This window comes from Muscardinus avellanarius (assembly GCF_963383645.1).
Source record: "Muscardinus avellanarius genome assembly, chromosome: 8".
Taxonomy (NCBI): domain Eukaryota; kingdom Metazoa; phylum Chordata; class Mammalia; order Rodentia; family Gliridae; genus Muscardinus; species Muscardinus avellanarius.
In genome coordinates this window covers 6,417,275-6,445,253 of record NC_137794.1, presented here as the reverse complement: position 1 = coordinate 6,445,253, position 27,979 = coordinate 6,417,275, and the positions used below count along the sequence as shown (strand labels likewise).

The window sequence follows — 27,979 nt, the reverse complement described above, 5'->3', positions numbered from 1 at the left end:
TGCAGATTCAAGCGATGCTCATATTTTCATGAAAGTCGCTGTGAGCCTTAGTCAAATTGACCTAAATTAAGACTCGGGAATTAACAAGACTTTTGGTGTTTGGAAGCGCCTACCACGTTGGCCACAAAGAGCTGGCTTGTTCCTCATCGTTACCTGCAGGGCTTTAAATGAGACTTGGGTTTTTTGAGGCGTCTATTTGCTTGAAATCAAAAGCTCTGCATCTGACTCAACATTTAAAACTACTCAAGAGTAACTGGTACCAGCAAGCCAGGGACACTGGTGTGGGAGACACAGGCAGGTCTCAATTGGTGGTATTCGATTATGTTTCAAAAGCTTTTATTTGCCGTGGCATTCTACTTTTACAGCTAAGGAGAAAACAGCCTTCTACTAGGAACTTGGTGTTTGAAAGCAATTTTCAGGGAATTGACTTGGGGTGTGTATGTAGACAAATCACTGACCGCAATAGGATTGTGTTGCCGAGTTAGGCTTACTGCTGGGGAACCACGGAGCCCTCCGTTTTTCTGAGAAACTTCTGTAATTATTAGTGTTCTTAGGCAAAAATTGGAATTGGTAACTCAGTTTTGTAAAAGTTCTCCTCACCAACTGATTGGATTAAAAAGTTTCTTTTCTGGTTAACCTCTACTTTATTGAAGAATTCCATTAATCATAATAATAAGCTCTTTTCCCCCTTTTCCTTTCTTACCTGACTCTCACTTGGGAATTTACCCCATTTAAACAAAAAAATTGAATTCTGCCGGGCGTGGTGGCGCACACTTGTTATCCCTGTGCTTGGGAGGCTGAGACAGGATCGCACAGGTTCAAAGCCAGCTTCAGCTACTTAGTGAGGCTCTCAGCAACTTAGTGAGGCCCTGTTTCCAAATAAAATAAGTCTGGGAGTATAGACTGGAGGTAGTAAGCCCCTGGGTTCCACCCCCAGTACCACCAAAAAAAAAAAAAAAAAAATTGAATTGAATTATATATACTTTTAGCTAGGCACGGTGGTACAAGCCTGTAATACTTTGGAGGCAGAGATAGGAGGATTGCAGGATCAAGGCCAGCCTCAGCAATTTAATAGAGCATGTGTCAAAAGAAAAAAAGATGGGGGTGTAGCTTGGAGGTAGAATGCCCTTGGGTGGCTCAATTCCTAGTACTAAAAAAAAAAGTTGTACATACTTTTTGTGTGTGTGGTACTGGGGATAGAACCTAGGGGCATTCTACAGCTAAGCTACACCCCCAGTCCTATTTTTTATTCTTTATTTGGAAACAGGGTCTCACTGAGTTGCAAAGAGCCTCACTAAGTAGCTGCAGCTGGTCGTGAACCGCGATCGTCCTGTCTCAGCCTCTGAAATGCTGGGATGACAAGTGTGCGCCACCACGCCTGGCTGTACATACTTTTGAGACATTGTTAACAACGGTAAATGTGGTTCCAGGGGGAACTCACAGAGCATAGTATCACTCAAGCACATGCTAATGGAGCGAAATCCCAGAGCTCTTATATGAGGGCTCTGTATGCACCCCAGGTATAAGTCCAGGCAAGCAACTTGTACTTGCAAGCAGGAGAGGCCAGCGCGGGCTGTGTTTGGAAGCCGCAACCAGCAGAGGGTTCCTGCCACGCGCTTAGCTGAGTTTGTGGCGCGGGAGATGAAGACCCTGCCTCCATCCCATCTGGGGACCACCGACGCACTTTCGCGGGGCTTACACGTAACTGAAGATCCGCGGTGACGACACGATAGTGTCTCACGCATCCTCAGTGTCGCTTCTCCTGTTAGGCTGGCGATTCAGAGACGCCAAAGAGCAGCCCTGAGGTGTTTCCTGTAGGTGAAGTGCTGGGGGGCTGAGGACTGCTGCACCTCAAACTGCAGAAGGTGCAACCACCCTGCATGGTATGGCCAGGGAAGATGGAAAAGACACTCTAGGGCTGGATATTTGCTTTTTCGGGCATATAGGGAGTCTCAGAGGTACCCTGTGAATAAAGAGGGATTAATGCCTATTAAATTATTGGGAGGCAATCATCTGGTAGAATGACCAGCACTGGGAGTTTCCCCAAAGGCGTTTGCGCTGTCTTGGAAGGCAGCATGTATTAACGCACTTAGTAGTGGTTATGCCTGTGGGAATTTGGATTAGCAACTGGTGAGCTGGGTTTGATACCCAGCCCAAGTACTTTTGGTTATATTGGGCCAGTAGCCTAGCTTCCTGAGTTGCTGGGGCTTTATTTTTCCCCGTTATCCTGTGCAATTGGGATATCAATCCCTTACCAAGATGATGAGTGAGCTGAGCTGATACGTCTTTTTTTTTTTTTTTTTTTTTTTTTTTTTTTTTTTTTTTGTGGGTCTGGGGATGGAACCCAGGGACATTTGACCTCCGAGCTACACCCCCTGCCCTATTTTTTATTCTTTATTTTGAAACCGGGTCTCACTGAGTTGCAGAGGGTCTCACTAAGTAGCTGAGGCTGTCCGCGAACCGCGATCCTCCGGTCTCAGTCTCCCGAATGCTGGGATCACAAGCGTGCGCCACCACGCCCGGCTGATGATGCTTCAGCTTAACGTAGAACCTCGAGACAGATATCATCATCGTCGTCATTATTATACAACCACCTTTCCTGTTGTCTTCGTTGTAATTATGCAAGTCAACTTAGAATAATAAGGGGAGCTGGGTGGGGTGCAGAGGGAAATTACCAAGTGATGTCCAAGTGTATTTATATTTTCAGTCTCACTATGATATATAATTATAATGCACCAACCAAAGTATTAAAAAAAAGAAGACTGAATAATAGGAAATTGCTTGTTGAACATAGAACTACTGAGTCAGGGAAACGCTTCCATCGGGCAGGAACAGCTGGGGACATATTCAGTTGACATAAAGGACTCCACTCCCGGAATCTGCAGTCTTTACCTACACAGAGGTAGCTGGCAACGTCCACTGCAGTCTTAACGTGTAGCTTCTCCTTTTCAAATTTCATGAAGTCAGCACTGTTTTAGTATCTCATTTATTTGGTTCAAGTTGTGTTTAGTAGTAACAAAGGAAAATCACTCTGATCGCCTTAACTGGCCTTGCCTTTCAAAACATCTTTTAAGGGTGATTTATTATATACTTCCAAGGTCAATCCTTCTTCTGGTTCCATTGTCAAAATTGATTTTTGGCCCAACATAGTGGCATACGCTTTTAATCCCAGTACTTTGGGAGGCTGAAACAAGAGGATCGCAAGTTCACGGCCAGCCTCAGTTAGTGAGGCCCTCTTTAACTTGGTAAAACCTGTTTCAAAATAAAGAATAGAAAATAGGGGTGGAAGGTGTAGATCGGAGGTAGAATGCCCCTGGGTTCAATCCTCAGTACTGCAAAAAAAAAAAAAAAGCTGGGGTTTTTCCCACTATTAATATAGTGGGTGTTTTCCTCTCTCTCTCTCTCTCTCTCTCTCTCTCTCTCTCTCTCTCTCTCTCCCTCCATCCCTCTCTCTCACTCCCTTTCTTCCCTTCCTGCTGGAGATGGGAGACTCAAGAATGCTAGACAACAGCTGTACTACTGAGCTACATCCTCAGCCCAGGCAGTGACATTTGTTTGAGGGTACCCAACCTCTGGATGGCACGGAACAGGATGTGTGCGTGTGCTGCCAACATTCAGGGAAGGTGGTGTCTTCCTTCCACACAGAGCCACAAGAACCGCTCCTCCGCCTGGCTCAGATTTGTCCCCCTCTCATTCCACCCCGGGCAGGTATCGACATCCTGAAGCTCGTGGCTGCCCAGGTTGGAAGCCAGTGGAAGGACATCTATCAGTTCCTGTGCAACGCCAGCGAGAGGGAGGTGGCCGCCTTCTCCAACGGCTACACGGCCGACCACGAGCGGGCCTACGCCGCTCTGCAGCACTGGACCGTGCGCGGCCCCGAGGCCAGCCTGGCCCAGCTCATCAGCGCCCTGCGCCAGCACCGGCGCAACGATGTCGTGGAGAAGATTCGAGGGCTCATGGAGGACACCGCCCAGGTAGGGAGCCCGGTGGGTCTTGTGTCTTAGCCACCCGGCTCCTTCTCTCCTCACTTCCTAGCTTAATAGGTGTATGTGACGAGGAAAAATAGCTGATCTTAGGTGTGTAGGCACGCACACACACACACACACACACACTTCTAAAACAAGGGTTCTCCACTAATCATCTAGGGCCTTCTATAACTATTCTGATTCTTGGACCCCACCGAAGCCCAGTCAGATCAGAATCTCTGGGGTGAAGATGAATGAATCAACATCTTTATTATTATTTATTTATTTATTTATTTATTTATTTATTTATTTGGTGGTACTGGGGTTCCTGGAAGCCATTCTACCTCTGGGCTATACTCCCAGACATTATTATTTTTTTTTTTTTTTGGAAACAGGGTATCTTAAGCCAGCGCGATCCTCCTGTCTCCGCCTCCCAAGCTCAGGGATTACAAGCCTGCACCACCATGCCCGGCTGCACCACCACGCCCGGTGTATCAACATCTTTAAAAGCTCTCCAATAGCGGGGCAAGGAGACTGGAGGATCGCAGGTTCAAGGACAGCCCCAGCAATAGTGAGGCTCTCATTAGTAGACCTTGTTTCCAAATAAATAAAATCAGGTTGGGGGTGTAGCTCGAAGGTAGCTTGCCTTTTAAGTTTAATCCTCGGTACAATAAATAAATAAATAAATAAATAAATAAATAAATAAATACTCTCCAGGCCATTCCAACAGGCAGAGCTGATCATTATTTGGGGGGCATCTTCTAGCCTCAGGCTGCACAGCTGGATCCACTTTTTCTCAGTTTACGACCTCACTTTGCGTTGTGCCAATTAAACAAAACCTAAAAGGCGGCCCTATCATCCCCCCTGCAGAGGAGGTATGAGGTGGTGGAGCATGGTTCTTGGTTCGCAGGTCTGCTCCTGCACCCTGAGCATACAGGTGGCTCTGGCTGTGGGTGATATGGGTGATAACAGGGCCCCGCTTCCTTCTCCTCCTCCAGCCTGTAGCTCACGTGGCAGCCTGGACACCCAGGGTCCTGATTTATTTGTACTAATGAGCCCTAGTTTTGGAGTCAGACCAAATTGGATGGAGTCCCGGCTCCCACACTTGCTAATGGGGTGATCAAGTATATTGTATGCTGTTTTTTTATTTTTTTATTTTTTGGCAGCTACCACATCTGTAAGCTTATTTAATAAGAGTTAGTAATACTAAAAACAAAGTTTATAAAAATGGCTGGCTGGCTGACTGAAATTGCCTACAAATGATAGCTCTTATCAAAACCCATTTCACTTAGCCTTTCTTTGGTTCTATTTCCCTGAAAGGCTATGATTTAAGTACAGAACTGGGGAATGGATCATATTTCCTACAGACTTTAAAGTTTTAGAATGTGTTTCTCAAACACAGAAAATGCTGCTACTAAGATCTGATAAGCCAGTCATGGTGGCTCACACCTGCCATCTCAGTACTTGGGAAGCTGAGACGGGAGGATCCCAGTTTTAAGGACAGCCTCAACAAAGAGTGATACTTTCACCAACCTAAGAACAACAACAACAAAACAACAACAAAAAGATTTTATGTACCCAAGAAGCCCAAATGCTTTCATCTTTTTACATTTGACAGCATTAGTACTTCTTCACTATGGAAGTAGACATCTATCAGGTGAATTTTAAATCCATATAACTGTCTGGATAAAAATTTATAGGTGCCAGTTGACTTGGAAGGTAATCTTTAAAGCTCCTGGTAGATTTTTAACTTCTTAACTTCTTTGATATGTGGAATTTCTTTCTTTTTTTTTTTTTCTTTTTCTTTTTTTCTTTTTTTGCGGTACTGGGTATGAAAACCCAGGGCCGTCTACCTCCCAGCTACACCCCCAGCCCTATTTTTTTTTTTTTTTTTTTTTTTTTTTTGTGGTACTGGGGGTGGAACCAGTACCACAAAAAAACTGGTGGATATACTCCCAGACCTATTTTTATACTTTATTTGGAAACAGGGTCTCACTAAGTAGCTGAGTTGGAAACAGGGTCTCACTAAGTAGCTGAGAGCCTCACTAAGTAGCTGAGGCTGGCTTCGAACCTGTGCGATCCTCCTGTCTCAGCCTTCCAAGCGCGGGGATTACAAGTGTGCGCCACCACGCCAGGCTTTCTTTCTCTTTCTGTCTTTTGGATTGTCTTCTATTCAGTTCATGAGATATTATGTATTATTCCATGCTTTCTCCTCTGTTATTCCACTTTTCTTTTTTTATTTTTTGCAGTACTGGGGATGGAGCCCAGGGTCATTCTACCTCCGAGCTACACCCCCAGCCCTATTTTTTATTCTTTATTTTGAAACAGGGTCTCACTGAGTTGCAAAGGGCCTAAGTAGCTGAGGTTGGCCATGAACCTGCGATCCTCCTGTCTCAGCCTCCCAAATGCTGGGATTACAAGAGTGCGCCACCATACCAGGCTTCCTATTTTTTATTCTTTATTTTGAAACAGGGTTTCACTGAGTTGCAGAGGGCCTCACTAAGTAGCTGAGGCTGTCCACAAACCACCATCCTCCTGTCTCAGCCTCCCAAGTATGGGAATACAAGCCCGTCTATTTTTTTTTTAAATTTAGCATAGGGATTACAACACACATACTTCAGTTATGCAGGATGTTATAATACATACTTTTTACCACTTTTCCGTTAATACTCCAGCCTTGGAAGACTTTGGGATTCTTTCTCTTTCTCTGGTATTTTGCCCTTGTTGTCTTGAGTTTTAACCCCGCCCATCACATCTAACACCTGCCCCCAAGGCATGGCATGCTCTTCTGCAGTTAGGATTTAATATCCATCTCGTCCATTGTCCCTCATACCTTCTTGCAGCTGCAGCTTCGACCTGGGATCATTTTTCTTTCCAAAAAATACTGCTCAGTGTAGGTGTCCAGCAATAAACTCCTTCTTTTGTTTTCTTTTTGCGGTACTGGGGATGGAACCCAGGGGCATTCTACCTCCAAGCTACACCCCAGCCCTATTTTTTATTCTTTATTTTGAATCAGGGTCTCACTGAGTTGCAAAGGGCCTCACGAAGTAGCGGAGGCTGGCCGCAAACCCTGATCCTCCTGTCTCGGCCTCCCGAATGCTGGGATGACAAGTGTGCGCCCCCACGCCCCGCTTATATGCGCACTATTATACCAGTCAATACAAAAATGAGTAGGATAAAGTTGGCAGAGTCAAGGGAACTTATTCCTCTTCTGTCCTGGGCTGTAGCCTGGGGCACACACATGTAATCCCAGTACTTGGGAGGCTGAGACAGGGGGATTGCAGGTTCCGGGTCAACCTCAGTAATTTAACAAGATCCTGTTTCAAAATAAAAAAAATAAACAGAGGGCTGGGGGTGTGTGTGTAATAAGAGGTAAAATGCCTCTGGGTTCAATCCCCAGGGCCAAAAATAAAATAGTAAATTCCTGTCCCGGGGGTGTGCTCACTCTGGGGGCCTGGGTCAGTGCTGTGGCCTCTGCCTCAGTTTCCTCCCAACAAGATGAAAGCAACACGGGGCCGTGTGGCAGATGAAGGGCGCTGTGCTCACAGATGTTCACGGTTAGTGGCTATTACTTCTCGGCGCTGCAGGCCAAGAGCTGGGAGAATGTTCCTAACTGGCTCCAACACTCACACATAAAGGACCTTTTAAGTCCTTGAACCCTGAGGGTCGCTGAGTTTGGGGCGGGGAGGTCCTCCGGAGTCCAAGGTTGCTTTCTGAACGCGGTGGAGGTTGTCGCCTGGGTTCAGTGGAGCTCCCGGTTCAGGGTAAATATTTATTCCTGACTGGCTGAGCAAGTATTCCTAGGCTGGCTGGAATGTGTTCTCCAGCAGGAAACAAAGGTGTGTGTGAAGATCAAGAGAGGGAAGCGACTTCGGCCAACCCAATTTTTAGGCTTTCTTACAGTTTAGTTAATCATATTCAACCCCTGCCCTTTATTTTACAACCTTTGTAAGTGCACATAACCAGCACCATCCTTTTTTTTCTTTCTTCTCTTTATGACCCCACCCCCAACGTTTTGGGTGGAGTGGGAAGGGGGGACTCTGTTTCTTTTCTGTAGGAAACCCAGGGCAAATAATTTCTTAGACTCTGAGATTTTTTCCCCCACTTAAATGGGAATGCTAGGGCATGCCCTTCACACTGGGGGTAGTTATCAGAATTACCTGAGGTCATGCCGGGCATGGCGGTGGCGCACTTGTAATCCCCGCGCTTGGGAGGCGGAGACAGGAGGATCGCTTAAGAGACCCTGTTTCCAAATTTAAAAAATTATAAAATTTAGGTGTCTGGGAGTGTAACCCGGAGGTAGAAAGGTTACTAGGACCACCAGTACCACCAAAAAAAAAAGAATTACCTGAGATCATGATTTGTGTAACTGGGATATGGGAAAGGGAGGCCCGAAAGCCATGCCCCTGGCTAGATGCAGGGCTCGGTGATGTGCGGTCCTGTACCCTTTTTTTGTTTTCATTTTGAATAAGGGGAGGAATACGGAATTTTCATACACTTAAAAGTGATAATATGCCGGGCGTTGGTGGCGCACGCTTGTAATCCCCGCGCTTGGGAGGCGGAGACAGGAGGATCGCGCAGGTTCGAAGCCAGCCATGCTGGCTTGGAGACCCTGCTTCCAAAAATAAAAAAATAGGTCTGGGAGTGTAGCCCAGATATAGAAGGGCTTCCAGGAACCCCAGTACCACCACACACACACAAAAAAGTGATAATACTAATGGCAGCCATTACAATTTATTATCTACTTACTTATTTATTTTGAGTTACTGGGGATTGAACTCAGGGGCATTCTGTCCCTAAGTTATACCCCCAGCCCTATTTTTTTTTACTCTTTATTTTGAAACAGGTCTCACTAAGTGGTGGAGGGCCTCACAAGTTGCTAAGTCTTGCCACAAACCTGTGACCCTCCTGTCTCAGCCTCCCAAGTGTGCGCCACCACACTTATTAAAATTTAAAATATTTAAAACTTAAAATAATGTATAGTGTACTTTAGCTATCTGCTCTGGCCAGAAAGTCACAGATTCAAAGGACCAGTATTACAGGAGGAGAGGTGTCTGTGCTGCACTTCTTACCCCGTAAGATAAGGTCGATTAAAACTATACGCTAGCCGGGCGCGGTGGCGCACGCTTGTAATCCCAGCACTTGGGAGGCTGAGACAGGAGGGTCGCACAGGTTCGAAGCCAGCCTCAGCTACTTAGTGAGGCTCCCGGCAATTTAGTGAGACCCTGTTTCTAAATAAAATATAAAATAGGTTGAGGGCGTACCCGGAGGTAGAGGCCCCCAAGTTCCATCCCTAAGACCACCAAAAACAAACAAACAAACAACAAACTATACTATAGACGGCCAGAGTGGCATACATTTGTAATCCTAGTGCTTGGGAGACTGAGACAGGAGGCTCTCAGGTGTGAGGCCAGTCTCGGCAACTTAGCAAGATTCTCAAAACCTGGAGAGACCCTGTTTCAAAGCAAAAAATAAAATAGGGCTGAGGGAGTAGCTTGGAGGTAGAATGCCCCTGGATTCAATCCTCAGTACCATGAACACACACACACACACACACACACACACACACACACACACACGTTAAAATCTGGGTGGCTTTGCTCCGTCTAGTTAACCGGGAGGTTCTCAACACTGGAGAAGCGCTGAGCCTTCTATTTTGGCGTGAGCAGCGCTGTGGCTTCTGCTGCAAAGGGGACCAGAGTTCCTGAGTTCTTGCTTACCAGCTGCAGGATGCAGCTGTCCTTATCTGCGGGTCTGACTGAGAGCAGCTATGTTCCGAAATATAATATAAAGAGGGCGCATCCAGGCAAGTACCAGCTGTACATTGAACTGTTGGCTTTGAGGCCGTTCCAATGAGTGTTTAATCTTTAATATTCCAGACGGTCATGTCTTAGGAAATAGATTTTCCTGACGCTTCAAGAAGTAATGTTAGCGGAACTCAAACGTATCCAGTCTCAGCCCTCTGCTGTCTCACTGGGGGACAGAGACTCACCTAAGGTCATGTCACTGAGTTGCAGGGTGTGCCTGTGGGTGCTGGGAAACTTTGGGGATAGTGGGAAGAAAGGACATTTAAGCAGGATTGCTGACACAGGCCCAAGGACATTTTGTGGGGCTGGTGTGTAATTTTGTCACTGCATGCAAAGCAGCAGCAATGGCCGTGAATAGCCTTTAGGGTTTTTTTGGGAACTAGGGATGGAACCCAGGGACATTCTACCTCCGAGCTACACCCCCAGCCCTTTCTGATTCTTTATTTTGAAACAGGGTCTCACTGAATTGCAAAGGGCCTTACTAAGTAGCTGAGGCTGTCCTCGAACCGCGATCCTCCTGTCTTGGCCTCCCAAATGCTGGGATTTTTTACCCACCATGCCCGGCTTCATCTTTAGGGGTGTTGTTGTTGTTGTGTTTTGGTGGTACTGGGGGGTGGAACCCAGGGACTTTTCTACCTCCAGGTTATATTCCCAGACCTATTTTATACTTTATTTGGAAACAGGGTCTCACTAAGTTGCTGAGAGCCTCACTCAGTAGGTGAAGCTGGCTTCGAACCTGCGCAATCCTCCTGTCTCAGGCCCCCAAACGCTGGGATTACAAGCGTGCGCCCCCACGCCTGGCTGAGCCTTTAGGTTTTTAAAGACATTTCAAGCTGTCCTGTTTGCTTTCATATCCCAAGGTTTCATTCTGTTAGTAAGTGGTGCTTTCTCCTGGGCCAGCAGTGGGCCGTACTAGGTAAAGAAGAAGGTGGTCTTGCCTTTTAACTGCCCACTCTCTGGCATGGGAGCCTATGTCTGAGGAGTTACCGTGGGATAAGCAAATACTACAGGAGAAATGGGCGTGAGGCTTTCTAGGACAGCATCAGAAGGAAGGAATACAGCAGCCAGGTGTGGTGAATCAAAAAAGAGCAGGGTCGCCGGGCGTGGTGGCGCACACTTGTAATCCCCACGCTTGGGAGGCTGAGACAGGAGGATCGCACGGGTTCGAAGCCAGCCTCAGCTACTTACTGAGGCTTTCAGCAACTTAGTGAGACCCTGTTTCCAAATAAAATGTAAAAAAAGGTCTGGGAGTATATCCCGGAGGTAGAAAGCCTCTGGGTTCCACCCCCAGTACCACCAAAAAAAAAAAAAAAATAGGTCTGGGAGTGTAGCCCACAGGTAGAAGGGCTTCCAGGAACCCCAATACCACCAAAAAAAAAAAAAAAAAAAAACAAAGAGCAGGGGGGCAGGGGGTGTAGCTCATAGGTAGAATGCCTCTGGGTTCCATCCCCAGACCCACTTAAAAAAAAAAAATAGGGCTTGGGGAGGGGGTGTAACTTGGAGGTAGAATGTCCCCTGGGTTCCAACACAAGTAGCGAGAAAAATAAATAAAATATGTAAATTAAATTAATAATAAAAATATGGTGTAGCTTGGAGGTAGAGCACCCCTGGGTTCCATCCTCAGTACCAAAAAAAAAAAAAAAATGGAATACACAATCCATCAGAAATACATAGGAAGCTAAGACAGGAACATCTTTGTCCTTTGGCAAGTAATTAACACACACACACACACACACACACACACACACACACACACACACACAAAACTGGATTGTAGTTTCTTTCAACGCTGCACTTTGGTATGCTGGCCTTTTCTGTGATTGACCCAATTATTGCTTCTACCTAAGGAGTCCCATCTGCTTCTTTACACTAATGGATTCTCATACCTTTGACTCTGCAAAGAACATCTGTTTGCTTCTGCCCCTGTCTTACTGCGGAACACTGAGCCTGTCAGAAACCCCAGCTGTTCTGCAGCATTAAAGGCACAGGGACAGCTGCTATGAATGTCCCTCTTCGTGTCCCGTATCGGAGTTTGAACTCTGAATCTCCAGGAACTAACAGAAGAAGCTGACCGGTCCAAGGTTTTGTTCCTCTGGATTTGGTTTGAGCGTTTGCCAGTCACTCTGTGGCTTAGGGCAAGCCCAATGATGTCCCAAGCCTCAGCTTGTTTGTTTGTGTGTAGCTGCGTAGTGAGGATCTCACGAAAATTAGAAAAAATATGTGTAAATAACACCCCGTAACACTCTTGCCATAGAGAAGCGGGCCCCAGGAGTGCATCCTGGTGACTGTTTTCTATGTTGGAGCAAAGGCAGTTTGTAACTGAGCATTAAGGCAGAAGCCGACCAGCATTTTCTGAGAGTTGATGGCATCCCCAAAGCTGGCTGGGAGATTTCCATCCGTGCTTCTCCTGAAAAGCCTTCATGGTCCTGAGAGGTAGAGGGTAGGTATTACAATTAAGATATGCTACTGCATTTCACTGGAGTCTGTGTCATTTGTAAAATGGACCTTTATTAAGCGTACCACTGAGAAGGAAATAAAACCACTGCCAGCTGGGCGTGGTGGCGCACACTTGTCATCCCAGCACTTGGGAGGCTGAGACAGGAGGATCGTGGTTCGCGCCAGTCTCAGCTACTTACTGAGGCCCTCAGCTACTTACTGAGGCCCTCGGCAACTTAGTGAGACCCTGTTCCAAAATGAATAAGCTAGGCGTGGTGGCGCACGCTTGTAATCCCAGCACTTGGGAGGCTGAGACAGGAGGATCGCGCAGGTTCAAAGCCAGCCTCAGCTACTGAGTGAGGTTCTCAGCAATTTAGTGAAACATTGTTTGCAAATAAAGTATAAAATAGGTCTGGGAGGATAGCCTGGAGGTAGAAAAGTCCCTGGGTTCCACCCTCAGCACCACACCGAAAGAAAGGAAGAAAGAAAGAAAGAAAGAATGAATGAATGAATTAAAATAGAGCTGGGGTTGTAGCTTGAAGGTGAATGCCCTTGAGCTCCATCCCCAATACTGCAAAAACAAAACAGAACCACTGCCAGTTACAGTTGCAAGATGTAACTAGACTTCAAAGATGTGAAAATGTATGTATTATAGAATTAATGATGTAGAGAGGCGGGATCTTATACATATGCAGATTATAAGAAGAGGCTGAGAATGGGTTCCTGGGGTGTTGGTACTAATGCCCCCCCCCACACACACACACTTTATCATCATTACCATTATTGCCCTTAATGCCTTTAAGGGTGAGATGGCTCAGCACAGGCCATTTACCTAGTAAACATTACCATAGCACCTGTTAGGTATTGAGCCCTAGAGCAGGTCTGGGTTACTAAACAGAAAGGAACAAAACACAGAAGCAGAGTCATCCCCTCAAGGTGTTATATACCTTTTTGTTGGCGTGGGGGAAGGATAGATACGTGAGGCGAACTTTAGAATATATTTGGTGAGACTGCTAGCGAGGGCATCGAAGCAGGCATTTATTTATTTATTTACTTCTGAGCTAGTGTTTTAATGTTCAGAAAAGGAAGTTTATGAGTTGATGACATTTTCATCCCTTTAATCTACACCATTATTGGTTTTCTCAAAAAGTGCCCTGGAAGGAAGTCAGAATCAATAACTGCGAAAGAAGCTGATTTCCCCATCAATTACCAGTGCTGGAGAACATACTGTCATCATTAGTAGTATTTTTTCAGCCGAAAACACATGCGGTATTGGGGGTGGAACCCAGGGACATTCCACCCCCGAGGTACACCCTGAGCCCTATTTTTTATTCCTTTTTTTTTTTTTTTTTTTTTTTGGTGGTACTGCGGTTCCAGGAAATCCTTCTACCTCCGGGCTACATTCCCAGACCTATTTAATATATTTTTAAAATTTGGAAACAGGGTCTCTGAAGTCGCCAAGGCTGGCTTCGAACCTGTGCGATCCTCCTGTCTCTGCCTCCCAAATGCAGGGATTACAAGCGTGTGCCACCACGCCCGGCTCCTAATTTTTATTCTTTATTTCGAAACAGGGTCTCACTGAGTTGCAAAGGGCCTCACTAAGTAACTGAGGCTGTCCTTGAACCATGATCTTCTTACCACAGCCTCCTGAATGCTGGGATTACAAGCATGCACCACCACAAACACATCTAGATAAACTTACTAGCTTCCAGTTTGGGCTGTCTTCTCTACCCTCAGAGTGGAGAATCTGTCCCTTGATCTGTTATAACCCACCTGTAGGTCTTAGGTACACTTGCTGATAAGAAATCTCTCCCTGTCATTAGGTTTTATTGAATACCAGTTTTTTTTTGTTGTTTGTTTGTTTGTTTGTTTTTTGGTGGTACTGGGGGTGGAACCCAGAGGCTTTCTACCTCCGGGCTATACTCCCAGACCTATTTTATATTTTTATTTGGAAACAGGGTCTCACTAAGTTGCTGAGAGCCTCACTAAGTAGCTGAGGCTGGCTTCGAACTCGTGCGATCCACCTGTCTCAGCCTCCCAAGCGCGGGGATTACAAGCGTGTGCCACCACGCCCGGCTAATTGCGATATATGTATATATATTTTGGTGGTACTGGGGTTCCTGGAAGCCCTTCTACCTCCGGGCTACATTCCCAGACCTATTTTATATTTTTGAAACAGGGTCTCTTACTCTTACGCCAGTGCGGCTGGCTTCGAACCTGCGCGATCCTCCTGTTTCCGCCTCCCAAGCGCAGGGAATACAAGCGTGCACCACCACGCCCGGACTAATTGCGATATTTTAATGGCTTATTCCTCATCATTTCCTTGAGAGACACATGTCACTAGTGCTTTTCCCATAAAAAATTGTCACAGAGCAGTCTTTGATGTAACATTTTCTGGGTTTTTTTTTTTTTTTTATCATTGCAACAGTAGGCAAGGCTCTTCTGAGAATGATCTAAAGCACAGAAGCCATAAAAGCAAGAGAAAACAGCAATATACGAGGCACCTTGCATCATATCCAGTTCAAAAGACAAGCCGGGCGTGGTGACGCACGCTTGTAATCCCAGTACTTGGGAAGCTGAGACAGAGGTTCGAGGCCAGCCTCAGCTACTTTGTGAGGCCCGCCACAATTTAGTGAGACCCTGTTTCAAAATAACAAGTAAAAAATAGGGCATAGCTCAGAGGTAGAATGCCCCTGAGTTCAATTCCCAGCACTACAAACAAAACAAAAACAATCACGGTATTGGAATCACTTGCCACATAGGGTTAATTTTCTTATAATTTTTACAAAGTAAGAGAAAAACAGAGAATGTTGTGAGCAAGAAAGTTCACCAAAAAGAAAGTACTGAAGACTTTTGGTGGTGGTACAGGGGTTCCTGGAAACCCTTCTACCTCCGGGCTACACTCCCAGACCTATTTTTTATATTTTTATTTGGAAACAAAGTCTCTTAAGCCAGGGAGGCTGGCTTCGAACCTGCACGATCCTCCTGTCTCCGCCTCCCAAGCCTGGGATTACAAGCGTGCACCCGGCTGTACTGAAGACTTTTAAATGTGCAAATTTTTAACCTCTCCACCTGGCAATAAGAAAAGTTTAAATGCTCTTGTGTTTTGAAGGAATAAGGAAAGTACAGTGTCCACCGCTGATGGACATTTAAATTAATCCAACTTCTCTGAAGAGCGATCTGGCAAGTTCTACTAAAGTATATGCCAAGTGACCTGTGATTCCACGTGGAGGGAAAATGGCGCCTACACACATTTACATACACTCAGCGTGATGTAAGTTTAACAGCAAAATTGTAGCACCTGCACACAGGCCCTCCACCAGAGAGCTACAGAGGAGAATACGCTAAAAGGGCGTGGTGGTGCACACTTGTAATCCAGGACTTGGGAGGCTGACACAGGAGGATCGCAGGTTCGTGGCCAGCCTCAGATACTTAGCAAGACCCTATTTCAAAATAAAAAATAAAATAGGGCTAGGAGTGTAGCTCAGAGGTAGAATGTCCCTAGGTTTCATCCCTAGTATCAAAAAACAATGAGTCAACTCTTTATCTGCTAACCTCAAGAATTGTTTTAGAGGGATGGGGTAGAGGCTATTTATAGCTATTTAGGGGTAGTGAATTAGCAGAGGCTATCTCTGGAATTGGTATCTCTGACAAAGTCAGAGGTGTCTTTGCAGTTGGGTACTAAGTGTATTGTAATTCTAAGGGCATGGATTCAATGAATGGGTTTATAATGGAATGCTAATTAAACCAAATTTGTCAAGCTCCAGGAAACTGAGCTACAAAGACAAACTTGAGCCTTCTTACCTCAAGGTCTTGGGTTCCCTGCGAAATTACTTTCTATTCTCGGGCAAGCTTCTAAAAGGTTTGTGCGACTCGTTTTTTATGGTTAGAATTGTCCAAAGCCTTTTTGTGGGGGAGGGAGGCGATTTCAGGAGACACTGAAGTTTGGGGAAACTCCTGCTCTTCCAAGGCTCGGCGGTATATGCTAGCTTGAACCAAGAAAGCCCACTCCACTGTCCTCGCCTTCTTTTCTGAGAAAGCCAGCCAGCCTGGAGTCAGCTGAGGCAATCACACTGCCTTGAGGTCAGCAGAGGGGACAGCTCGCAGACACGCGCCCAGCAGCTGGGCGGGTGCCTGCCTTCCCCTCCCTGGGGCCAGCTGGTTCTTACCGGCTCTGGCTGCTTTGTGCAGGGAGACTTGCAGCCTCCTGTAGCTCTCCCTTGAACCCCCAGGAGAGGAACAGTTCTCTCTCATGGAGCAAGGTTTGCCCATGGATACTCTGAATTAAAGACTTCAAACCCGGCTTATTTTTTAAGGCTTTTTTAAAAAGTCGACCTAAGCTGGGTGTGGTGACGCACGCTTGTAATCACCACACTTGGGAGGCTGAGACAGGAGGATCGCAGGGGTTCGAAGCCAGCCTCAGCTACTTAGTGAGGCGCTCAGCAACTTAGTGAGACCCTGTTTCCAAATAAAATATAAAAAAGGTCTGGAAGTATAGCCCGGAGGTAGAAAGCCTCTGGGTTCCATCCCCAGTACCACCCCCCAAAAATAAAAAGTCGACCTAGAGCTGGGGGTGGCGGCACACACTTGTAATTCCAGTCCTTGGGAGGCTGAGACAGGAGGATCACAGGTTCAAAGCCAGCCTTACCAACATGGTGAGGCTCTCCGCAACTTAGTGAGGCCTTGTTTCCAAATAAGAAATAAAAGCGTAAAAACGTGGCTGGGGGTTTAGAGAGAGAGAGAGAGAGAGAGAGAGAGAGAGAGAGAGAGAGAGAGAGAGAATTATATATACAAGTCGAAATTAAATAGATTCAGATAAATTTTGTTGATTGGCCAGCTAACCTTCTCTGTCAGAACTCTTCCTTTGTTAAATATCTGAAGTTCTGGAACCACACAGATTTGGGTAACAATGCAGTCCTTATCTGGATTCTTGTTCTCTAACATAAGGAGTAATGGATTCAGATACCAAGAAATACTTAGGACACGGCAGTGCAGGCCTATAATCCCAGTCCTTGGGAGGCCGAGACAGGAGGATCACAAGTTCAAGTCCAACCTCAGCAATTTAGCAAACTCAGCAACCTAGACACCTTGTTTTAAACCAAAAAAACTTTAAAAGAGGACAAGAAAAGTAACTTTTTCCCCCCCAGAGCACAATCTTTAATTTCTACATAGATGTACAGGTGGTCTAAAAATCGAATATGATTTTGATTACCTAAGCAGCTGGGATAGCAAGGGAAACACCTCTAAGATAATATCATAACCTGTCAATGTTGTACATTTATATTTGTGACTGTAATCCCTTTGAGATAAACCTTTAGTGGAAATTGAATTTGTTTGTTTGTTTAAATAACCACTGGTCTGCTGGGATCTGAAATATTTTCAAATAGAAAGCAAAGTTATTAAACTGGGCCTGGTGGTGGATGCTTTTAATCCCAGCATTCACACGGCTGAGATAGGGGGATCCAGGTTCACGACCAGCCTCGGCTACTTAGTGAGGTCCTTTGCAACTCAGTGAGAGCCTGTTTAAAAATAAAGAATAAAAAATAGGAGCCGGGAGTGGTGGTGTGTGCACGCTTGGGAGGCTGAGACAGGAGGATCACTCAGGTTTGAAGCCAGCCTGAGCTGGCTTAAGATACCCTGTTTCCAGATAAAATAGGTCTGGGAGTATAGCCCGGAGGTAGAAGGCCCCTGGGTTCCATCCCCAGTACCGCCAAAGAAAGAAGAAAGGAAGGGAGGGAGGGAAGGAGAGAGAGAGAGAGAGAGAGAGAGAGAGAGAGAGAGAGAGAGAGAGAGAGAAAGAGAAAAAAATAACTCAATGGTAAACCTGAGTTGAGTGAACCAGCTGGGGGTTCCTTAGGAAGGAGAAAAGTACTGGTGTGGGGGTGGGGGTAAGGAGAGGGGAACAGAAAGTCAGTCTGGCTGAATTTAAGCAGGGTGTTGACAGTGTGAAAGGGAGGCGCTTGGAGGTGACCCCGCCTGGCCTTTTCAGTTTAGAAATGAGGACATGGGTCCGGTGGGAAGTAGCTTTTCTCGTCTTCCCTGGAAATGATTGACCGGGGTTTTGATGACTTTTGATTTTTAGGGACTCTGAGGAAGAGGAAATTCATGGTGAGGAGCAACCTCGTGGCTGGCGTTGTGGCCCCCACCTGCCGACAAGCCCACTCAGCACTTCCGTGGGCGTGGTGGGGCACGCCTGTCATCCCAGACTGGGGAGGAGAGACAGGAGGATCGCTGGCCGACTCAGCAACTCAGCGAGACCCTGTTTCACATTTTGTTTTTTACCTCCAGGCTACACTCCCAGACCCATTTTATATTTTGAATTGGAAACAGGGTCTCTTAAAGCAGCGCGTCCTCCAGTCTCCGCCTCCCAAGCTCGGGATTACAAGCGTGTGCGTCACCACGCCCAGCCTGTATCACAATTTAAAAAAAAGTAAAATAGGGCAGGGGTATCGCACAGAGGCAGAATGTCCCTGGGTTCAGTCCAAGGATTCAGCTTAACAGGGACAGGCAAAGGGCACAGCCAGGGCTCCTTCCAGTCCAGACACAAGTTAGATGGCAGTTCTCACTGCTGAAACCCGCACAAGGCCAGAGAGGACCAGGCACACACATTTCAGGCCAGACTTGTTTACAGTCCATTGCCTGGCTTGGTGTGGCTTTCAGAGAAGAAGCCAAGTCAGCCACTGCCTAGGGTGTGACCCAGTGGTGATTAAGGCTAACTGTTTATCACCAGCCCCTTATCAGTCTGTGCTAATTACCTGGGAGGAATGTACCGTGTGGTGGCTAATCAGGAAGACATTGGCATTCCTCTGGTCTGCTCAGGAGGCTTGGGGAGCGCTGTGGATCCGTCGCCTTCTGTTCTGTTTTCCTGTTTCAAGTTAGGATGAAGACATCTTAGCTTTAAACAGAAAGAACCGTAGTTCTCTTTTTTCTTTTTTTGTGGTACTAGGGGTGGAACCCAGAGGCCTTCTACCTCCGGGCTACACTCCCAGACTTATTTTATACTTTATTTAGAAACAGGGTCTCACTAAGTTGCCGAGAGCCTCACTAAGTAGCTGAGGCTGGCTTCGAACCTGCGCGGTCCTCCTGTCTCAGCCTCCCAAGCGCGGGGATTACAAGCGTGCGCCACCACGCCCGGCTCAGCTGTAGTTTTCAGATTTCTCCAAAGAGGCTTCAAATATCTGCTGGATACTTTAAAGGCTAAGTTTTCCCAGAAGCCATTCTTTTATTTTTCTTAATATATTTTCTTTTAGTTTTGGTGGTACTGGGGATACAACCCGGGGCATTCTACTTCTGAGCTACACCTCCATCCCCTTTTTATTTTTTATTTTGAAACAAGGTCTTGCTAGATCGCTGAGAGTTTCGATAAATTGCTGAGGCTGACCTCAAACCTGTGCTTTTCCTGTCTCAGCCTCCCAAGTACTGGTATTACAGGCCAGTGCCACCATGCCAGGCTCTTTGAAGTCTTAATATCTGCCTCACTGCAGTAAGTTGGAGGGTGTCTGAACATTTCTGCGTCCGTGGATAGCTGGCAAGGCAGGGAGGAGCTCCGGAGATGATCGTACAGCCACAACAGTCCCAACTTCACAGAAGGAAAACAAACTTAATAGCAGTGACTACTTGTAAAAATAACATCCTGTATTGTTTTTCTAATCCTATGGTCAGTATTGCCCTGCAGAGAAATTTGGAAAGCTCAAGGAAGCCTAGGGAATAAATTAAGTTACTGAACTTGGTGACAATCTGGGGAAGTTTGTGTTTAGAGCTTTTGTGTACTTCTGGGGATTGAACCAAGAGCATCCTGTTTCTAGAGCTGCAACCCCCAGCTCTGGTTTGTTTGTTTATATATTTATTTGTTTTGAAATATGGCAACCCCCAGCTCTGGTTTGTTTGTTTATATATTTATTTATTTTGAAACATGGCCTCACTAAATTTCTGAAACTGGAAACTGGCCTCCAACCTATGGTCCTCCAGTCTTCACCCTCCTAAGTACTCGGGTTACAGGAGTGTATCACCATCCCGGCCTTCGGAAGCTGAGACAGGAGGATCGCACAGGTTCGAAGCCAGCCTCAGCTACTGAGTGAGGCTCTCGGCAACTTAGTGACCCTACTTCCAAATAAAATATAAAATAGGTCTGGGAGTATAGCCCGGAGGTAGAAAGCCTCTGGGTTCCACCCCCAGTACCACCAAAAAATAAAAGAGAGAGAAAGGAAGGAAGGAAGGAAAGGAGGGAGGGAGGGAGGGAGGGAGGGAGGGAGGGAGGGAGGGAGGGAAAGAGAGAAAGGAAGGAAGGGAGGGAGGGAGGGAGGGAGATTCTCTTCTATGGAAGTCTGGCTTCCTTGCTTAGATATCTGTCTCTTAGTATCTAATTTGTGTGTGTCTGTTTGCGGTACTGGGGATAGAGCCCAGGGGCAGTCTACCTCCAAGCCACACACCCCCCAGCCCTGTTTTTTCTTCTTTACTTTGAAACAGGGTGTCATTGAGTTGCTAAGGACCTCTCTAAGTAGTAACTGAGACTGTCAACAAACCAGGATCCTCTGTTTCAGCCTCCTGAATGCTGGGATTACAAGTGTGAGCCACCACGCCCGGCTTCTAAATCTTATTGTAATTTTCTTCATTGGCTATAAACTCTGAATATTGAACCATGGACTTTCATAATCAATAAAACAATTACTTTGTCCCGCAACCCTGTTGACCCATTGCTAAGTAGAGAGGTTGGCCACAGCTGGTAAGGGCCACAGCTGTAGTGTTGCAAACTGGTCTTTGTAGATGTGGTAAATTTTAGGTAAAGGGGGAAAAGAAGTGAGATTCTATGAGATACTTTTTTTTTTTTTCTTTTGGGAGAATAATACAGATAACTTTCAGACAGATTTGGAATGCAGCCAGCTACTACTGTTGCACAGAAAGACGCACGGATACTTAGTAGCTGAGTGGATTTCTAGAAAGATGATTATCCCAGGGTGTCTGTCTCAGCCTTGCTAGCTTCATTGTGGCAGCACTTCTATTATTCCTAGGAACATTTTCAGATTCACCTGACTCACTAAGTACAGAAGAGCAGCAGTTTAACACCCTTGTTTTCAAATTATGTTGGAAATCATGTGCTTAATTTCTACTGATGGGACCTTCGGGAAAAATCAGAGGGAATATTAGAGATTTAAACTTTTGAAATGAGTTCAGGAAATAGGCGTGTGGACTCGGGAAGCTGTTTGCCTGTGATTTGTGGGTGGGGATTTCTTTTTTAAGCAAGAACGGTGTGCTATATTGATGGACCATCTCTTCCAATGCAGTGTCCCTGAGAACCAGCGTGTAGACAAGTGGTCTTTGTCCAATTGAGTGCACTAAAAAAAGTGTGTTGGCATGAATGGCCGTGCACATTTTCAGGGAGGAGGAATACATGCCAGGGCCTATTGCATTAAAAATCTAGAAAGCACATGCATAAAACTTGTCTGAGGGTTTAGAGGGCAGCTCTGGAGACACGCTCTGCAGACCAAAACTTCCTTTGGAAGCTGAAGTGGGGTGTGGGTGGGATTCAGAGGAACAACGGTTGTGGGAACATCAGATATGCTCAGAAATCTGTGGTCTTTCACAATCTGTAATCAGTTGCAAAAATTCCTCAGGCCTTAAGAATTGTAAAAGAGGCTGTTGTGCTTGCAGTGGACTTATATAACTCTTCAGTGTAATACTTTTAAACGAGAGTCAATGTCTTGATTGGAGAGCTTGAAGCCATTTTGTGTGTGTGTGTGTGTGTGTGTGTGTGTGTGTGTGTGTGTGTGTGTTTGGGGGGGCGGTACTGGGTTGGAAGCCAGGGCATTCTACCTCCAAGCTATACCCCCAGCCTTGTTTTTTATTCTTTATTTTGAAACAGGGTCTCACTGAGTTGCAAACTGGGAACCTGCGATGTTCCTGTCTCAGACTCTTAAGTGCTGGGATTACAAGCGTGCGCCACCCTGAGACCTTTTCACTTGCGGTAGTGAGGGTTCTAGGGAGGGGTGCCTAGCTGCTCAGGGGTGAGAGCACCTCACTCCCTGAACTCTGACCTGTGTGAGCCACCTGGTTCCCAGATCTTGTGCTCAGAATCAATACAAAGATAAGGTCAGTGAGCTGGAAGATGCTGTCAGCGCCCGCTGGAGTTCTGAAGTCTGCTCTCCAGGGAAAGGGCCAAGCGGAGAGGTCCTGCCAGCCTGAGCTTGGCTCTAGTAGCTCTTCCCGTTGCTGTGTACCCACAGACTTTAGTCATTTCTTTTGTAAAACAGCATCGAGTCACCTGGTCATTACCCCATCTCTGCCTCAGTCTCTGCTGCACCTCCTGGGATAAGCCAGGATCACACCTCACCTCCGCCCGCCCACAGAAGCTTCCTAGCAGGTCTCCTTTGAGTCTTTCTCCCTTGAATCTGGTCTTTCTCTCTGAGCTCCATTCCTGAATGGAATGTCTCCCTGACATCCTGGGGGCTGAGACTTTGGTGCCTGCGGGGGACCTCTAGGCTCCTGTTTCTCCAGAAGGTTTTCTGAGCTAATTTGACAGGAGGCAGGAAACCTGGGGTCAAATTTTAGTTTTGCCTCTTCTCTGTTGACCCTTACTTAAGAGATCGCTTTAAGTTTCCTACATGTAAAAAAAAAAATGTGCATTAGCCCACCAGGGCTGTGGTAATAAAGTACGAGAGCCTGGGTAACTTATTATTTTATTTATTTATTTTGGGGGCTTTTTTGTGGTACTAGAGATGGAACCCAGAGACATTCTACCTCCAAGCGACACCCCCAGCCCTATTTTTATTGTTTATTTTATTTATTTATTTATTTTTGCGGGTCTGGAGATGGAGCCCAGGTGCATTTGACCTGCGAGCGACACCCCTGCTCTACTTTTTATTCTTTATTTTGAAATAGGGTCTCACTAAGTTGCGGAGGGCCTCACTAAGCAGCTGAGGCTGTCTGTGAACTGCGATCCTCCAGTCTCAGCCTCCCAAACGCTGGGATTATAAGCGAGTGCCACCACGCCCGGCTATTTTTATTTGTATTTGGAAACGGTCTCGCTAGGTTGATGAGATATTCACTACTTGGTGAGGCTGCCCTAGAACCTGCGATCTTCTTGTCTCAGCCTCCCAAGTACTGGGATTACAGGTGTGCCACCATACCCAGCTCTGAGCGGCTTATAGGGCAGAATTTTATTTTCTCAATGTCCTGAAGCCTAGAAATCTGAAATTACAGTTTTGTCCAGGGCCAGGCTGGTATCTCCTAAGGCCTTTCTCGTGGCTTGTCTATGGCGCCTTGGCCCTGTGAGTTCACAAGGTCTTCTGTGAGTGTGTGTGTGTGTGTGTGTCCTGATAGCTTCGTATGGTGCTAGGGACTGAATCCAAGGTGCTCCACCACTGAGCCACGACCCCGGATCTTTTCGATTTTATTCTGAGATGGCGTCTAAGTCATCCAGCTTGTGAGCCTCTTGCCTCGGTCTCCCAAATATGGGGACAGCAGGTGTGAGCACTTCACAGGACTCCATTTTAAATACTCATACATACGCTCACAAGTATTTTTATTTTTATGTATTTATTTTTGTGATACTTAGGGTGGAACCCAGGGGCTTTTCTACCTCCGGGCTATACTCCCAGACCTATTTTACACTGTATTTGGAAACAGGGTCTCACTAAGTTGCTGAGAGCCTCACTAACTAGCTGAGGCTGGCTTTGAAACCTGTGCGATCATCCTGTCTCAGACTCCCAAGCGCTAGGATTACAAGCTTGTGCCACCACGCCCGACTTCACATGTATTTTTGAAGGGTTTTAAAGTGTGTGTGTAGCCAGGTGTGGTGGCACACACTTGTAATCCTGGTACTTGGGAGGCTGAGACAGGAGGATCGCAGGTTCACAGATTGCTTTGGCTACTTAGTGAGGCACTTTGAAACTGGGTGAGACCCTGTTTCAAAATAAAGAATAAAAAAATAGGAAAATAAAGTGTGTGAGTATATATCTAGCAATAATATAAATTTTATGGACAATTGAAGTAGGAGACTTTAAAATATTAAATATGAGGCCGGGCATGATGGCACACTTGTAATCCCAACTTTTGGGAGGCGGAGACCAGAGGATTGCGGTTCTAGGACAGCCTCAGCTATTGGCAAGGCCCTTCAGAACTCAGGTGAACCCTGTTTCAAAAATAAAAAGACTGCCGGGCGTGGTGGCCCACGCTTATAATCCCAGCATTTGGGAGGCTGAGATGGGAGGATCGCGGTTCGAGAACAGCCTCAGCTATTTAGTGAGGCGCTTTGCAACTCAGTGAGACCCTGTTTCAAAATAAAGAATAAAAAATAGGGCTGGGGGTGTAGCTCAGAGGTCGAATGCCCCTGGGTTCCATCCCCAGTACCACACACACAAAAAAAAAAAAGACTAAAAACTAGGGCTGGAGTTGTTGCTTGGAGGTAGAATGCCCCTGTGTTCCATCTTCAGTACTGCACCCCCAAAACACACACACACACACACACACACACACACACACACACACTTATACTAAATGAAACAAAAGTGTCTGAAGAGGGGTTTAATTTCACTTTACATATATATATATGTGTGTGTGTGTGTGTGTGTGTGTATAGTTTAAGCCAGGTGTGGGGGCCTAGGTTTGTAATCTCAGTACTTGGGAGGCTGAGACATGATAATCGGAGGTTTGAGGACAGACTGAGTCAAGTAGTGACTCATCAACCTAGGGAGACCCTGTTTCAAAATAAAAATAAAATAGGGCTGAGGGTGTAACTCGGAGGTAAATGTCCCTGGGTTCAATCCCCAGAGCGACACACACATATTATGTATATATATATATATATATATATATATATATATATATATATATACATACATACACACACACACATATATATATTTAATAAATTAACTTATTTACTTAATAAATGTGTTTTTTATTAAATATATAATTTTTCCCCTTCTATAGCTAGAAAATGACAAACTGGCCCCGCCTACGAGCCCTGGCCCGCTGAGCCCCAGCCCCATGCCCAGCCCTAACACGAAGCTTGACAATTCTACCCTCCTGACGGTGGAGCCGTCCCCGCTGGACAAGAACAAGTGCTTCTTCGTGGATGAGTCCGAGCCCCTCCTTCGCTGCGACTCCACCTCCAGCGGCTCCTCGGCGCTGAGCAGGACCGGCTCCTTTATTACCAAAGGTACCCTGCCTGCCGGCGCCCAGAAGAGCCCCAGGATTTTTCCTGGGCTGGCTCGAGGGTCCAGGTGGAGCTGAGTCACTTGAATACCTGTCCTAAACCCCAAGATGAGATTAGCCTCTGGGAGCCACGCCATTGGCCAGTGTAGAAATCCTCACGCCTCTGACTGCCAGGCCAGCGCCGGAGTGGTCCAGAGCCAGCCAGCAGCAGGGCTGGTCACTCTGTCTCACGATGCTATCAAATGTGTGTTTGGGGAAAATCTGATAAAATGCAATGTAACAGGCTTTTGGAAAATCATTTACTAATCATGATCCAAGAATTTAAAGTGGAACCTATCTTATTTTTTTGGTGATACTAGGGATTGAATGAAGGTCCTTTTTTTTTTTTGCGATACTGGAGGTGGAACTCCATTCTACCTCCCGGCTACACCCCCAGTCTGATTTTTTATTTTGAAACAGGGTCTCACTAAGTTGCAGAGGGCCTCAGTAAGGAGCTGAGGCTGTTTGTGAACTGTGATCCTCCAGTCTCAGCCTCCCGAATGCTGGGATTACAAGTGTGCGCCACCACACCTGGCTGTCTTATTTTCTATTATGAAACAGGGTCTTCCGAAGTTACCCAGGCTGGGCTTGAACCTGTGATCTTCCTGTCTCCCAAGGATTATAGGCTAGCAGTCACTTTAGATTTTTAATGGTATTATAAGATACCACGGGCACATATACTGTCTTGATGACTGGTTTCTTTTGTTAGAATTTCCCTAGTTTTTAGACAATTTCATTTATATTTTAGTAAAAGGGTATAAGCGATCTTACATATATGTAGAATATTTTTATTTTAGCTTATATTTCACGTTACATAGACTTCACAGAGGCATTTTGTGTTGCTGGGGATTTAACCCAGGGGCATTCTACCACCAAACTACATCCTCAGCCCCATTTTTTATTCTTTATTTTGAAACAGCGTCTCACCAAGTTGCAGAGGGCCTCGCTAAGTAGCTGAGTCTGGCCACGAACTTGTCTTAGCCTCCCAAGTGCTGGGATTACAAGTGTGCGCCACCACGCCCGGCCTTCACAGAAGCATTTTGTAATTTTAATAGAAGTTAACAGATCATCACCCCCCATGTATTTTCTCTTTTCTATGCCTTTGGTCTCTGCGCAGCTTAAAGTATCACAATGCAATCAGAAAGTCAGATAAGCAGCCTGCTTTTGCTTGGGGCTTTTAAGTATTTCAACATTTTTCTTGTGGGTTCCAGAACAATTGAAATTACCATTGAGCCTAGGCAGATGTCTGAGCTCAGAAGCCCGTTTCAGCAGATTCTGCTCTCATCCCTACTCGGCAAATCCGTATTTGTTATCTCCCTTGCGATGCAGCCCAAACGCCCAACTTGTGTCAGAGGGAGACACGCGCATTCGCTTGGGGGGCGTGAGGCTGGCGGGAGGGCAGATGTCACTCTCCTAGTGACAGCCTCTTCCCTGCCCCCTTCTCTTCTCTCTCTCCCCCCCTGCAGAAAAGAAGGACACGGTGCTGCGGCAGGTGCGCCTGGACCCCTGTGACTTGCAGCCCATCTTTGACGACATGCTTCACATCCTGAATCCCGAGGAGCTGCGGGCGATCGAGGAAATCCCCCAGGCCGAGGACAAGCTGGACCGGCTATTCGAGATCATTGGCGTGAAGAGCCAAGAAGCCAGCCAGACCCTCCTGGACTCTGTTTATAGCCATCTTCCTGACCTACTCTAGAACGTAGGGAGACTGCATTCTGGAAATCAACTCAGTGGCTGGATGGTTTTGTTAGGTTCCTGACGCACGTGTGTGTGCGCGCATGTGTGTTTGTGTGTGTGTGTGTGTGTGTGTGTGTGTGTGTGTGTGTATACCTAACAGAGTATATGGCCAGTGTTTGGGTCCTTTTTTTTTTTTTTTTTTTAAACCTTCCTGGGAAGTCAGTGTATAAGCCTTTTCAAAGTATAACTGTTGCAAAAGACCTACCACTAAAGTTTTTTAAGTTCTATATCTTCTCCGTTTTTGCCTTCTTATGTATTTTCGAAATTGTTCTGTGCACTTTAACTCACTTAACTTACCGTAAGGAAACGCAGTGTGACTTTCCCTACGCGCTGGATGGCAAGACTCACGTCTTCCAAGGGGAATGACATCTCGCTCCACGTCTTCAACATCCACGCCTGCTTTGTTTTGGGGTTTTAATTCTTATTACTGTTTTTATTTGGTTTGACCTTTATACCAATGTTCTTCAGAATTAAGGGAACTGAGGACCCTGTTGAGCAACTGTAACGCAACATTTAGTCATATATTTTTTTCTTCACACATCTTGTTATATAGTTCATATTTCATGGCTGAAACTTGACCACGCTATTGCTGGCTGTATGGATTTCACTTGGACACTGTAGAATGCTTGATTACTTCTGCAACCCTTAACGCTAATATGCTCTGGGCCGGAGACAGGGCATCCTCAAGCCACCGGGACTTGCTATTCAGTGGCTTGACAGCCGGGCCACCAAAGAACTCGAACGTCGTCATCTTTGACGGATTGAGCTGTTGTCCAACACACAGCCCCACTTCAGAGAGTCAGAATCGAGTGCCAGTGGCACTTTTTTCCATACAGAATTTGC

The 27,979-nt window shown here is 46.1% G+C and overlaps 1 protein-coding gene across 1 annotated transcript in view; it reads left to right on the top strand.

The window, feature by feature from the left end:
• Positions 1–27,095, top strand: part of TNFRSF21 (TNF receptor superfamily member 21) — a gene marked incomplete at both ends in the record, with an annotated part of 61,824 nt that extends 34,729 nt beyond the window's left edge. Inside the window, 3 exons of the mRNA XM_080700769.1 lie at positions 3,709–3,974; positions 25,136–25,364; positions 26,866–27,095. Of these exons, the coding sequence (XP_080556895.1) occupies positions 3,709–3,974; positions 25,136–25,364; positions 26,866–27,095 (725 nt within the window). The remainder of the gene's footprint in view (positions 1–3,708; positions 3,975–25,135; positions 25,365–26,865) is intronic.
• Between the last annotated feature and the right edge of the window lie 884 nt (positions 27,096–27,979).